The following is a 12,626-nucleotide window of genomic DNA, read 5'->3' on the forward strand; positions in this document are numbered from 1 at the left end:
ATTATGACAATTTTTCAATGAAAAAGGAACATATTTATAATTTAATAAGTTTGGGGCCACCTAGTTAGCCCATGGAAATCCAATACCTGTCTTAATAGGGGGTTTTCTAGTGTTGTGTGCTACACAGAGTCTATTGGATTTGGTGGCCAATAAATTTAAAATAATAACATCACCAACTACTCATGTAAATTACATAACAAGGAGAAGTTAGCATTATACGTCTTCTCTACCACATCCAGGCACTCTTGAGCATAGGGAACTTCACTTGAAGGCACTTTCAAATACATACTCTTGATGTGTCTTCTAGAGTAATATAGAGCCATGTGAAATAGGGCTCTATCATGGATAAGCATGTATGTTATGCACCTTTAAAATTAGCAGACTTACATGAACGAGAAATGTAGAGAATAAAAAAGTTCCTTTGCTACTCAGAAATGCCCTCTGCTATTTTACCCCACTGATAGTAGAAAAAAAAGAAGCAGCTGGTATCACCTCTAACTAGCAGCATCTAAATTTTATTTGACATACTTTTCCAGAAGTTGCAAGATAGGTACTCTATCATTTTAGTGCAGTTCCATATAAACTGGATATCCCATTTTTATAGAGGTCCTTTAGGCATGTTGAAAAATTATTAACCCTCATTAGCATATATTAACACATCTTCTAAGCAGAACATATAACTTATTCCCACAAAATCATTTAGACTTTGAAAAGATCCTTAAGAGAAATTGTCTACAATATATACATTTATGTTAAATTTATGTTGGAAATGTGAACAAGAAGAGACATTTTATCATGTTTGATGGATGGGTTAAAAAAAAAGCTAGAAAATTTGGGATTTAAATACACACTGATTCAGAGGATTTTAAAGATTAATGTACAACTGAAACCAGAGGTTTTTTCCCCCTTTGGGTACTGATGGGACAATTTTAAAAAATGTCATGGAACTCTGTTTCCATTTATGATATCTGCAGTGAGTTTATTGTGCACACAAAGATGAAAAGATTCAGCACTACCCACAATGAGAAATGGATGATGATGAGGGTAGAACTTGATGAGATGACTAAATTGATTTTTCGTTTAATCAGAGAAGAGACAGTATCAACATTTATCCCTGACTGGAAAACCCTTTAGATTTTTTTGGGTAAAACAGAAAAAAATGAATTTACAACAAGTGAGCAAATTATAGAAAGAAGAAAGGCATGTTGTAACCATAGAGTAAGAAGTAAATTTATAATTGTACATATAACTGTTGCATAGAAGATTGGCAGTCAGTTCTTTGTATGCCTTTTCTCTCTCTCTCTCTCTTTTGCTTGTTTTTCTTTCTTGCACTTTAAGATTTCTGTTGATTTTTTCTTGCTTTTATCTTCCTTTTGAATTTTTTAAAATATATATAGATTTTGAAAACATCTACCAGCCAATATCCAGTATTTCTAATGTAACAGAAACAATGTAAAATTATGTATAATAGGCTATGAAAAGATTAAATCAGTTAACTCCTATTCAAAATGCCAGGTAAAATGAAATATTATTCAACAGTTTGTTAAAAATCATAGGGAGGTGATGCCAAACATACTCATACAAAAGAAGTCCATTTCCTGAGATGATTCTGCTGAGAAAACATTTTTTAAATTCCTCCTGACACTGAAAAAGCTACTACACATAATATGGGTAATATTTGATTCCAAGAGTGTTGGCATCTGCAGCTGAAGGTCAAACCCAGAGGTCATTGCAGTCATCCCACATCCACCATTCACAATTATGAACTACAGCAATTCCTGAATTCACAATCTTGCTGAAAATGGGCCTTTCCCTTTCATAACATCTCTGTTGCAATGATAATCCCATCCAGCAGTGATTCACAATGTCCTTGCTTCTTGCATTCAACCCTCAGCTGGCACACCTCAACTGCTGCTCCCTAGTATCATTGTAATTCTTGAAATAGAGGACTGGCCACAAGCTTCATTAAAGTCATAGGAGCTGAGGGTATTATGGAAACAAAAAAAATATATGGCTGAAATGAAATAATATCAAAGTAAATCCCTGATATAACCCAACAGAGTATCTTCACATAAAAGTCAGTGTTTCAGAACTGATGCTTCAATAAATACAACACATATCATGCTATTGTTATTTTGCATGAAGTTAATGTAAGATGCTGATCAGTCTCCTGTGCAAACCTAAGTAATGAATAAAGCAAGTAACTAAATTTATTATCCTTTGTGACATATCCCAGGAGAACAGGAGACAAGATTCTCCCTCCCTCCCTCCCTCTCTCTATATGTATATGTATATGTATATGTATATGTATATGTATATGTATATGTATATGTATATGTATATGTATATGTATATGTATATGTATATGTATATGTATATGTACATGTACATGTACATGTACATGTATATGCATGTACTGTACATACATATACATATACATATACATATACATATACTGTACATATACATACACCCCCCACAACATGAATAAACATGATGATACCTCTCGCCTACCAGACATCAGGAAACCAGCCCTAGTCAACAAACAAGCTCCACCCACCACCCAGGCCATTACAACACGAAACAACAACGGACACACAGCCAGCATCAATCAGCACCAATCTACCAATAATGATACAACCACACAACTAATCATTCCACTTACTGAAACAAAGCCAGCACTCCACACACCCCACCAAGATTTATAGAAAGACGGCAGCTCCGACCACACTTTAAGCCCAAAACCCAGCCTGAAGATGGCGAGTGAGACCTCACCAAAACGTTGCCAAGACAATCTCAATCTTACATGGGAAAATACCCGAATACAACAAGACCAGCATATTAATGCCAACTACTAAAATCCAAATATGTGGAGTGTAAGTGCAGGTCAGGAGGGTAGGGGGGATGGGACAAGATGGTCCAGAGGGCAGGTGCAATGACAGAGAAGGCCTTTCTCCTGGACTCCGCTAGCTGGAATAATCGGACTGATGGGGCTCACAGCATGCCTCTCTGTCGGCACGAGTGGAATGGGCCAATCCCAGTGGGATGCATTTCTAATAGCTTCTCTGCCTATTTTCCTGTCATAATGGCAGCCAAACAGCATCTGAAATGCCCAGATGGAAGTATCTGTGTTGCAATGAGGAGTATTACTCCAAATCCTGTAAATAAATCTCAGCTAAAGATTCAGCAGGAGTGAGCCGGATCAAAGAAGAGGAAACTGAATCAATTAAATCTTATTTATTTGCCTGAACTAATTGTAGAACCTCCCTGGCAGCATTTAAAAACATTGTTTAGCCTCTATGAACATAAACCTTCAGGAAAGGTTCAATTATTGTAAGATCATTTCATAAAACAATGGTCTCCTCAGCCAAGAATTAGTCTATTCACGGGCTGTTACAGCCTTTTGGCAGAGAACGTAAGCTTGACATCAAACGCTGAAATCCATTATGAAACGTCTATGAAGCATCGGAATAGAAACAGAGCAAATATTCTAATTTTCTTTTACACTTCCCATTCACTTCAGTGGATTGCATCAGGCTGATACACGTAAAACATCAGATGATTAGGCTGATGTTGGTTTTATGCGATTTTGAAGCTATTGTGGCTTAGTGTCATTTACAAACCAGACTGCTCTGGCTGATTTATTGAACCATGTTAGCTCCAACAATTCAATGACCTCAATGTTTCATTTAATAACACTTTCTAAATGTTCCCCCTGCAAAAGCACCAACTCTAAATTACTTTCTCTCCCTCTTGATGGGAATGATAACTTGCATAGCAGGAATCAAACACAGAATGAAAAAAGGTTAGAATTTAAATTTTGGTGTATATATACAGGCTTTGTGTGTTGCATATTGAATAAACATCTATTATACTTAGCCTCATTCTTATCTATAACAAGATATCTACACTAGCCAAGTTGTGCCTGATAGTCGACCGATCAATTCCAGAATAAAGGCTGAGGCCATAGACAAGCTAGATGTACAGAATCTTTATGTATCATAGCATTTGCATGCCACTAATTCCATGTTGGTCTGTTGGTTTACACAGAATCTAATAAAAATAAATTCCACAACATACAGTAAATCTTATAGCAACAATGACTCCTTTGTTATCAAGTTTATCTATATGAGCTACTCAGTGGTGGGTTCCGGATCCTGTTGCAACTGGTACAGTTGCAATGGGGCCCGGTGTCCTCCAGATGAATGCACGCACAGCGCGCGCGCACACACACAGCACGTGCATGCGTCTTACCGTCCAGCAACGCCTCCATGAACCTCCGAGACACTCCAGCTGCTCGGCAGAGCGTCGCGCAGACGCTGTATGCGCCGTGCACATACGCGGAAGCGCTGAAGAGTTTAAAGACAGGTAAGAAGCACGGGCAGGCGGTTGAGCCCTCTGGAGCACCATACCAGAACGGTACCCGGTGCTCTGGGAAGGCTCTGGTACACCCGTACCGGGGGCGTACTGCCTGCAACCCCCCACTGGAGCTACCAAATGTTCTCCAGAAAAATTCCATTTTTAACTATGCTTCTAAAAGCCAGAGGTTCTATATTTTTGCAATAAAGTACTCCATAGGCATGGAGAACTTGATTGAGGAACATTGTTCCCTTGCTTCCCTCCTCAAACCTTACATGGGAAGGGCTTTTAACTTCATGTTGGGAAGCCAGTGTTGGATGACTGGACCAACCGTATTGGATTTTGAAAATAACAACCATCACCTTCAACTATATCAGAAATGTAGTGGAAACCAATGCATTCCCTGTAGTTGTTCTGGGCCAAAGTATCACTTACCTCCTCATTCCAAGGCAGAACATGGCTTGTTACATTTGGTTTTGAGGCTCTTCCAGTTCTGTCGTGACTATACCTTTTAGAAAACCACCCATGAACTCCTTGATCTTCTACCTGTAATTTTAAAAAAGGGAAATGTAAACAAAAGAAATATTGAATAGGATGCGTAAAGGACCAAAGAAACATATTTTTGGAATTATGCCTGATAATTCCAAAAGATACCAGTGCCAAATACAAAAGCTTTGAGAAAATTGGTTGATAATAATAGAATGCAAGTGTTGAATGAGACACTCTGGTCCAGTTCTGTCAAACTGGTGGCCACACCCACCCCAGCTCCGCAAAGGCAAAAAATGTCACAATATGTCACATAACACAGTCCAGTTTGACACCCATGCTCTAGACCACCTTCCTGTGTACAGGAATCTATCACTACAGCAGATATAGAAAGAGTGCAGCAGAGGAAGAAAATCTTCTAGGCCTGTTCAGTTACACAGTGCTATCACTCCTGAGACACATCCAGATTAGACACATCAGCAGGAAATGACTCAGACCTGCCCAATCAGCTTATGTCAACCATCCTTCCTTATAAAGAGACAAATTACTTAGGCAATTAGGGTATTCAAAGAAAGGAACAAAAGCCTTAGCTTGTGATCAATGACACCTTGTCAAATTCCTCTTCTGGCAGAATTAATTCTCAGCCAGCTGCCACTTACGAAGGAAGAAAGGGAAAAGATCCCAAGATTAGCTATGTCACACCTGGCCTTCCCTCCAGTAGCAAAGGTTTTTCTTTTTGTTTGAAATGCCCATAAAGATGGGAGGCAGGTGGCTGCTTTCTGCAGGATTGGGACTTTTACACCTGGCCTCTAATTCACTAGCTTCTTCCTTATGAAGAAACTGTTGCTGTCACTGAGGCAATCAGTGCAATGGTTAGAAGGATGTAAAGGTGAGCTGTGGCTCTTGGAAGCACTTGCTCCCATCTGTGGCTCTGATCTCATTCATGAGCATCCATCATAAAAAAGGATTGACTGTCTGAAATGACAACAGGTATTTTATCTGTCTGGCAAACACACAGAAAGATGTGGGCCACTGTTGTTCACAGGAACTGCCACAGAGCTCCGAAAGAGAAAAGAGCTATTTGCAGAACTGAGCTACATCATAATTGAAAATCATCTTCTCTAGGTGGTGTTTTCTCCAGGTAGGAATACTGGGAAGGTGGTATCTTCTCCAGGTGGGAATACTAGGGAGTAGTCTAACATGTTGAGAAGATGTGTTGGAAGAAATGTCCTTCTGGGTTCGGCTCCAAGTGGGGAAAAAGACACTGGAGTCATGGAGGCTGCTTGGAAAGATGGTTTAATGGTGGACAGGACCACATGGCTTGAGTCCTGAACAACAAAGGTGATCACATGCTTCAATGTTGGTGGAGAAGAAGAGAAGGGAAGAGAAGGGGTGAAGAAGGGCTTGCAGGGATTTTTATAATCTGTTCGGCCCCACCTATCTGTTTCCTGTTCCTGTGTAAGAAATGTATTCTGATTGGTTGCCAGACTCCCATGGGCCCATGCAGGGGCAACCCTCTAGGCTGTTTTGAATCCAGGTTTGATTGAGTTCAGATGCCATGTGGTCAGTTGAGTAAAGGCTTATATTATCATGCCTTCATTGTCACTGCCAGAACTCTACATCCATCCCCCTGGAGCTGAACTCTTTATTATGTAAAGTGGACTAGCTTGGCCTTCTTAATGGCCCATTGACAAAGTGGGGCTGGGCAGGAAGCTGTAGGAATTTAGTGTTTAAAATGTGTTTCTCCCTTTTTCACATCCAGGAAAATATAATATTCTGCCTTATCAATATTTCCTAGGATATTTCATTTTTCTGGGAGAGGGCTAGGTGATAACTTCCTACAATCCCTCCTTTTTTTTTCAAAAAAATGTGAGTGGAACGCACATGTTTTTGACAAAAGATAAAATTGGTCAGATCAGGGAAACTTAATTTTTCTGATGGAAAAGCATTGAAAGAGACAGCAGAAGGATCACTTCAGTGGCTCCCAGAGAGCTTTCAACCATGAAGGTCTTAGCAACCAGGGCACAATTTCTGGAAAGAAATTTACAATATCCAATTTACCATGCCAATTATTTTCAGGTGTTTGATATCACTTTCTGTGAGCTTCCAGACTACAAGCAAGCAGAAGTCCCAAAAAAAACTTCACAGCCATTGAAGGATTCTTTCTTTTAAAGAAGTACAGGCTGCCCATTTCCAAGGGATTTCTTTAACTTGCCCTGGCTCCTATTTTAGTGAGGCCAAATTGAGTTTAGCTAGTGTGCAATCCAGACTATTTAGTATTTTTAAAACTACACACAATGAGCCCTGGGATTCCTCCTCCTGAGACCACCAGTGCAACATATCCTGCTTTACTGGGCAGTGTGGTTTTTTTTCTTCATCACCGTGTGAGAGCTTGGGGTTTTTGGAGATCCTCTCTGCTAGCTCTTCAAGTGGGGGGATTGCCTGAGGGGAACTTCCCTTCCCCCATGGGATTAAAAGGGGGATATCACTGTTTAGGCTTTTGTGCAAAGGCAAAATCAACCTAGGAAAAGCTTTGTGGAGTTGGGTCAAGGAGATAGTTTCTGAATAGAGCCCCCCCCCTCCTCTCTCCCTCTCTCTCTTTGTGTGTGTGTGTGTGTGTGTGTGTGTGTGTGTGTGTGTGTGTAGCTGCTTCTACAATACAGAAAATACAGACATTTTGGACAAAATTTTCCCTCCCACCAGCCAGAAATCTAAGGTGTTCAGAACTTGCTGTGCTAGCCATTCTCAAATACAATTCTTACATGAGTACATTAAACTGATTACAATATAAATGAGGCAAGGAAGAAAGCATAATAAATTTGTGTGAATGAAACAGAGAAAGAAAACCTTATCAAATTCCACCCTCCCCATAATCTTTTCAGCTGTCTTCTGGGAATTGAAAAGAGTCTTTTGGTCTTTACTTCTTCATCTCCTTCAGGGTTCTTTCATGTCTGCTAGGGTGGCATGCTTGGTTTGGTGGTAAGGCTGGTAAGAGTGGTCAGTCAGTCTTGGTAGTCTGTCCCAGGTTTGGCTAAGTTTTTTTCCCTCATGTCAGGTTTTATCAGGAGGCAATCACCAGCAGCAAATTGGAGAGTTATGGTTTGAGCTAGCAGTCCTTTGTTTCTGAGGTAAAAAAAAAAAGAGGCCAAGAATACAGTTCTTTACAGACATATCTTTAGTCTTATGTGCAAGTGTGGAAATCCAAACATTATTTCAGGAGGCAGACGATGTAAATTTCATGGAACATGACATTCCCACTGCCTGTATGATTGAAACACTTTTGCAGTAAGATGAGTAAATTTCCAAGAGGGACAACAACTTGTGTTGCAAACAAACAAACAAGCAAATAAAATATCATAGGGTACAGCATCTTGACTCATAAACATTTAAAAATGCACAGGTGTAAAAGAGGGAGGTAAGAAGAACAGCTTTAAAAAAATTGCAATTAAAAAAAAAGGTACTTTGAGTCAACACTCCAAAATCTCAAATTCCATTCAGATGGAAGCAAATTCTCATTAAGTATGTTAAAACATTTACAAATGTAAGCAAAATATCTCAAAATCATTTCTTTTTATAGGTTTAATTAAGCATTTTAAACCACAAAAATTTCCAGAAGAAAAAAAAATCAAAATTGTATTCAGAGCAAAGAAATGTAACTGCATAATTTTTGTATGCAGATAAAAGATCACAATAGTGAAAGGTAAGCGGGAGCAGATCACCCATTTACTCCAAATTTCTCAGAAGAGAGAGGGGGGGAAAAAGTGGTTAAAGTGAGGAGAAAAATTTCAGCCTTTAATGACCCAAAAGGAAGGAGGGAAAGAAGGAGGGGGGATGCCCAGAGGCATTCACAGGTATCACTGGGGCGTTTAAAACACACACTCATGGTAAAAATGAGCAGACACTCATTCTCCCCGCCTTTCCTACTTCCCTCCAAAGAATGACCCAGAAGCAAGATTGGGGGGGGGGGAATTCACACAGGCAATCACGTGGTTCTCTGGATCCCTTCACTTATCACTCCTTGGGGCATGGGGGACACATACTCATATTCATACTGCAATCAGACCTTCATTTTTGCTCATGCCAAACAATCATATGTATTTCAAGAAGCTTTTTTTTTACAAGCCACCAAGCTTCATTTTCTTTTATTAGAGGATCTCAACTTCCCTCCAGGTCTGGAAATGATCACGCACTAGATTGTTAATGCCTGTCTCTGCCCTGGGGTGTTCGTTTCTAATTTGGACCTGCCAGCGGACGCTGGCTAATTTTTAAAGATCCAAATTCTATCTTGATATCCCAGCACACGCTGGCATTTTTAAATATCAAGATGTATGGAGACTTTCATTAACACATCATTTGCATCTGGGTGGGGCCCTTGATTCATCTGATGGTGGCCAGAAAATCAGCAAATTTGTTGACAAAATCTAAATCAAAACTGCCTTCTGGAGGCCAGGTTTTTACTTTAGGACTAATAGAGTAGGTTGTCAGAAAAATGTGCAGAGGGTTTTTACTCAGGTTGAAGGCAAACCTTTAGTAGGAATTTCCTTCATTTCATACATGCACACACAAGGCAACACTCTCCTCCTCCCCCCAAAAGGGAAAAAAAAATCTATACTCACCTGAAGAGTACAATCTTCTAGGGCTGAAAGACATGAGAACAAGGTTCCCTCCCCCACAGAAAATGCATTGTTGGAGGATTAGAGGTAAGGGAGGGGCGTGGGGGGGGTAGATAGCTTGCAGGCAGAGTTTGAAAAAAAAAATAAAACCATTAGTTACTAAGCAGCTAAACAGATAAACATTATGGGGATATCACAGATGAGAAATGGAGTCTGGATTCACATGCTTCAGGAAAGAAATGGACAGGTAAAATCATTTAGACACACAATAAATGCAAGGATGAAACTTTTCTTGCAAACATTTCCTGGGTTGTTACTTTAAGGTATAGGCAAGGAAGGAAGGAAAAAAATATTTTTACTCTGTTTCTGCTGGCCAGAACAGACACAAAGTAAAGACCCTCCCCAGCTTCAGTTAGTTTTCTAGGCCCAACAAACTGAGCAAAGGCAATTTCTGCCAGTTTACTCCTTTCTTTCTTTGAACACTTTAAAATTCTTGTCTTTTGGATTGGAGACATCTTAGTTACAATTACCTTGAGGGTGCACAAAGACTTAGATATACACACAGACAGACAAAGAGGGAAAAACAAAATCATTCCCACCATGAATTTCAGTTAAATTGGGGAAGGCACAAATCTTAAGAAACAAAAACCACGTGGTTATATAGAAGACAGAGAAAGAGACAGACAAGAGAAAAAAAAAAAGAAATCCCACCATTTCCTTTTAAGTACCTTTTCAGCCAAATTAGTTTTTCCTGTATCATCTTTCAGCAAAGCCCATTTTCTACAATCTGCTCTTTTTTTTCTTCATTCCGGCCAGGACGGGCATTTGCTTTTCGTCCCAGGCCCCCAACAACTCCCCTAGGGGGGTTTCCATGGCTACCCTCGAGCTACCGCTTCCCATGATCCCGTTTAGATGTGGGTTCACTTCGTCCTAGCCGGGTTTGCCACTTCGTATTTCCCCACTTTACTTTCGCGTCCTTAGAGGACCTTTCGCGCCCTTTTGAAGGGACTTTCTCTGTTTGCCCTTCGGAGGGTCTTATTGGTGCCCTTCGGAGGGACTTTTCTGGGGGTGCCCTTCGGAGGGACTTTTGACGCGTTCCTCACCGCGGGAACCTTCTCTCGATTCGCGCCCTTTCACGCAGGGACTTTTCTTACAGTTTCAAGTCTTGGGGAAAGAGACCCGGAGGACCAGCCGCACAGTGACCCAGGAGGGGTGCTGTCGGAGCGGGTATGAGTACCTCCATTTTTCTCACTAACTTTCTTATGGGCTTTAGCTTTTTTTTTCTCTCACAGGACAAAAACAGCAGCAACAACAAAAAATAAAAAATCCATTCACTTTTCCATCCATTTTCACACACACTAGTCACACACAGGCAGGCATACACACATTTCCCATGCTTTAAAATTAAATTTTAGAGAATTAAAATTTAGAGGTACTCACCTTCTTTCCAGGCAGCCTTTGAGCTCAAACTCAAAACCCCTTTAAAGCCTAGATCCAAATGGTTAAGGCCAAGATAAAGTCCACCCACAGACTCAATGGGGTCTGTGCCGGCATGGGAGGCTTACCTGGGCCATATCCATTTGTTAGGCTAGCTTGGAGTCCCATCTGGGTCGCCAATTGTTGGAAGAAATGTCCTTCTGGGTTCGGCTCCAAGTGGGGAAAAAGACACTGGAGTCATGGAGGCTGCTTGGAAAGATGGTTTAATGGTGGACAGGACCACATGGCTTGAGTCCTGAACAACAAAGGTGATCACATGCTTCAATGTTGGTGGAGAAGAAGAGAAGGGAAGAGAAGGGGTGAAGAAGGGCTTGCAGGGATTTTTATAATCTGTTCGGCCCCACCTATCTGTTTCCTGTTCCTGTGTAAGAAATGTATTCTGATTGGTTGCCAGACTCCCATGGGCCCATGCAGGGGCAACCCTCTAGGCTGTTTTGAATCCAGGTTTGATTGAGTTCAGATGCCATGTGGTCAGTTGAGTAAAGGCTTATATTATCATGCCTTCATTGTCACTGCCAGAACTCTACATCCATCCCCCTGGAGCTGAACTCTTTATTATGTAAAGTGGACTAGCTTGGCCTTCTTAATGGCCCATTGACAAAGTGGGGCTGGGCAGGAAGCTGTAGGAATTTAGTGTTTAAAATGTGTTTCTCCCTTTTTCACATCCAGGAAAATATAATATTCTGCCTTATCAATATTTCCTAGGATATTTCATTTTTCTGGGAGAGGGCTAGGTGATAACTTCCTACAGATGCTAGGGCAATGATGTCGAACCTTTTTCTTATGGTGTGCCAAAATTGTATGTGGATGCGCTATTGCGCGCACATGCGTGCCCACACCAATTCAATCTTCCCTGCCCACCTGCGCATGCATGCACAACCCAACCTGCACATGAATGCATGACCCCTTCCCAGGCTCCAGAGGCTTTCCTGAAGCCTGGGATGGGCAAAAACAGCCTCCCCTGAGCCCCCGGGGGACATCTGAAGAGGAGTTTAACTCCCAGAGGAAGCCACCGTGCATGGACGGAACTACTTCAAGATCCTGTTGTACAAGGTACATTCCAGCAGGCACCAGCAACAAGAAGGCTGCTGTGACCTTTGTTTCTCAGCAAGACTCCTAGCTGGACAACTGGAATTTTCCCTCAAACATTGCTCTGTGTTTTCCAGCCTCATCTCAGGTGTGTTCAAACCTCCGAAGTTAAATCTTCACAGATGAAGAGATTATTACAGCATCACTGAGCCTGTAACAACAACAATAACCACAACAACAGCAACCCTCAACTGTATTTAATGCTATTATTTTTGAGCTGGCTTTCACCTAGTACAGGTGACTCATGAAAAGAAGCAAGTGAGCTCCTCTTATGTGGAAGCCAAGAATATATTGCCCGAGATTTGAATTCTTCTGTGTGTGTTTTAAATGGGTGAAGACTGGCATGAAGATGTTTTATTTCATTATTCTCACTTCAGCTCCGTGCTTTGGCGGAATGTAATAAGGTTTTCTATTCTTAAAAGAGGATTCTAATAGTAGTACACAATGAAACCAAGAAAATATTCTGAAGACAAAGATGCATTGCAGCAACTAACTTGTTCCAAAACCTTTACTTGCTTGGCAAAATTAAAAAGGGCAGACAAAATGGAGAAGCCGACAGTCTATATAGTGCAGTCTACAGCC

At 40.8% G+C, this 12,626-nt stretch overlaps 1 protein-coding gene across 1 annotated transcript in view; it reads right to left on the reverse strand.

The window, feature by feature from the left end:
- The window catches only part of B4GALNT4 (beta-1,4-N-acetyl-galactosaminyltransferase 4), a 232,801-nt gene that overhangs the window by 63,518 nt on the left and 156,657 nt on the right, over positions 1–12,626 (reverse strand). The window contains exon 3 of the mRNA XM_081936844.1: positions 4,795–4,905. Within this exon, the coding sequence (XP_081792970.1) occupies positions 4,795–4,905 (111 nt within the window). The remainder of the gene's footprint in view (positions 1–4,794; positions 4,906–12,626) is intronic.

This window comes from Natrix helvetica, assembly GCF_964273705.1.
Source record: "Natrix helvetica genome assembly, chromosome: 1".
In the NCBI taxonomy this organism is placed as follows: domain Eukaryota; kingdom Metazoa; phylum Chordata; class Lepidosauria; order Squamata; family Natricidae; genus Natrix; species Natrix helvetica.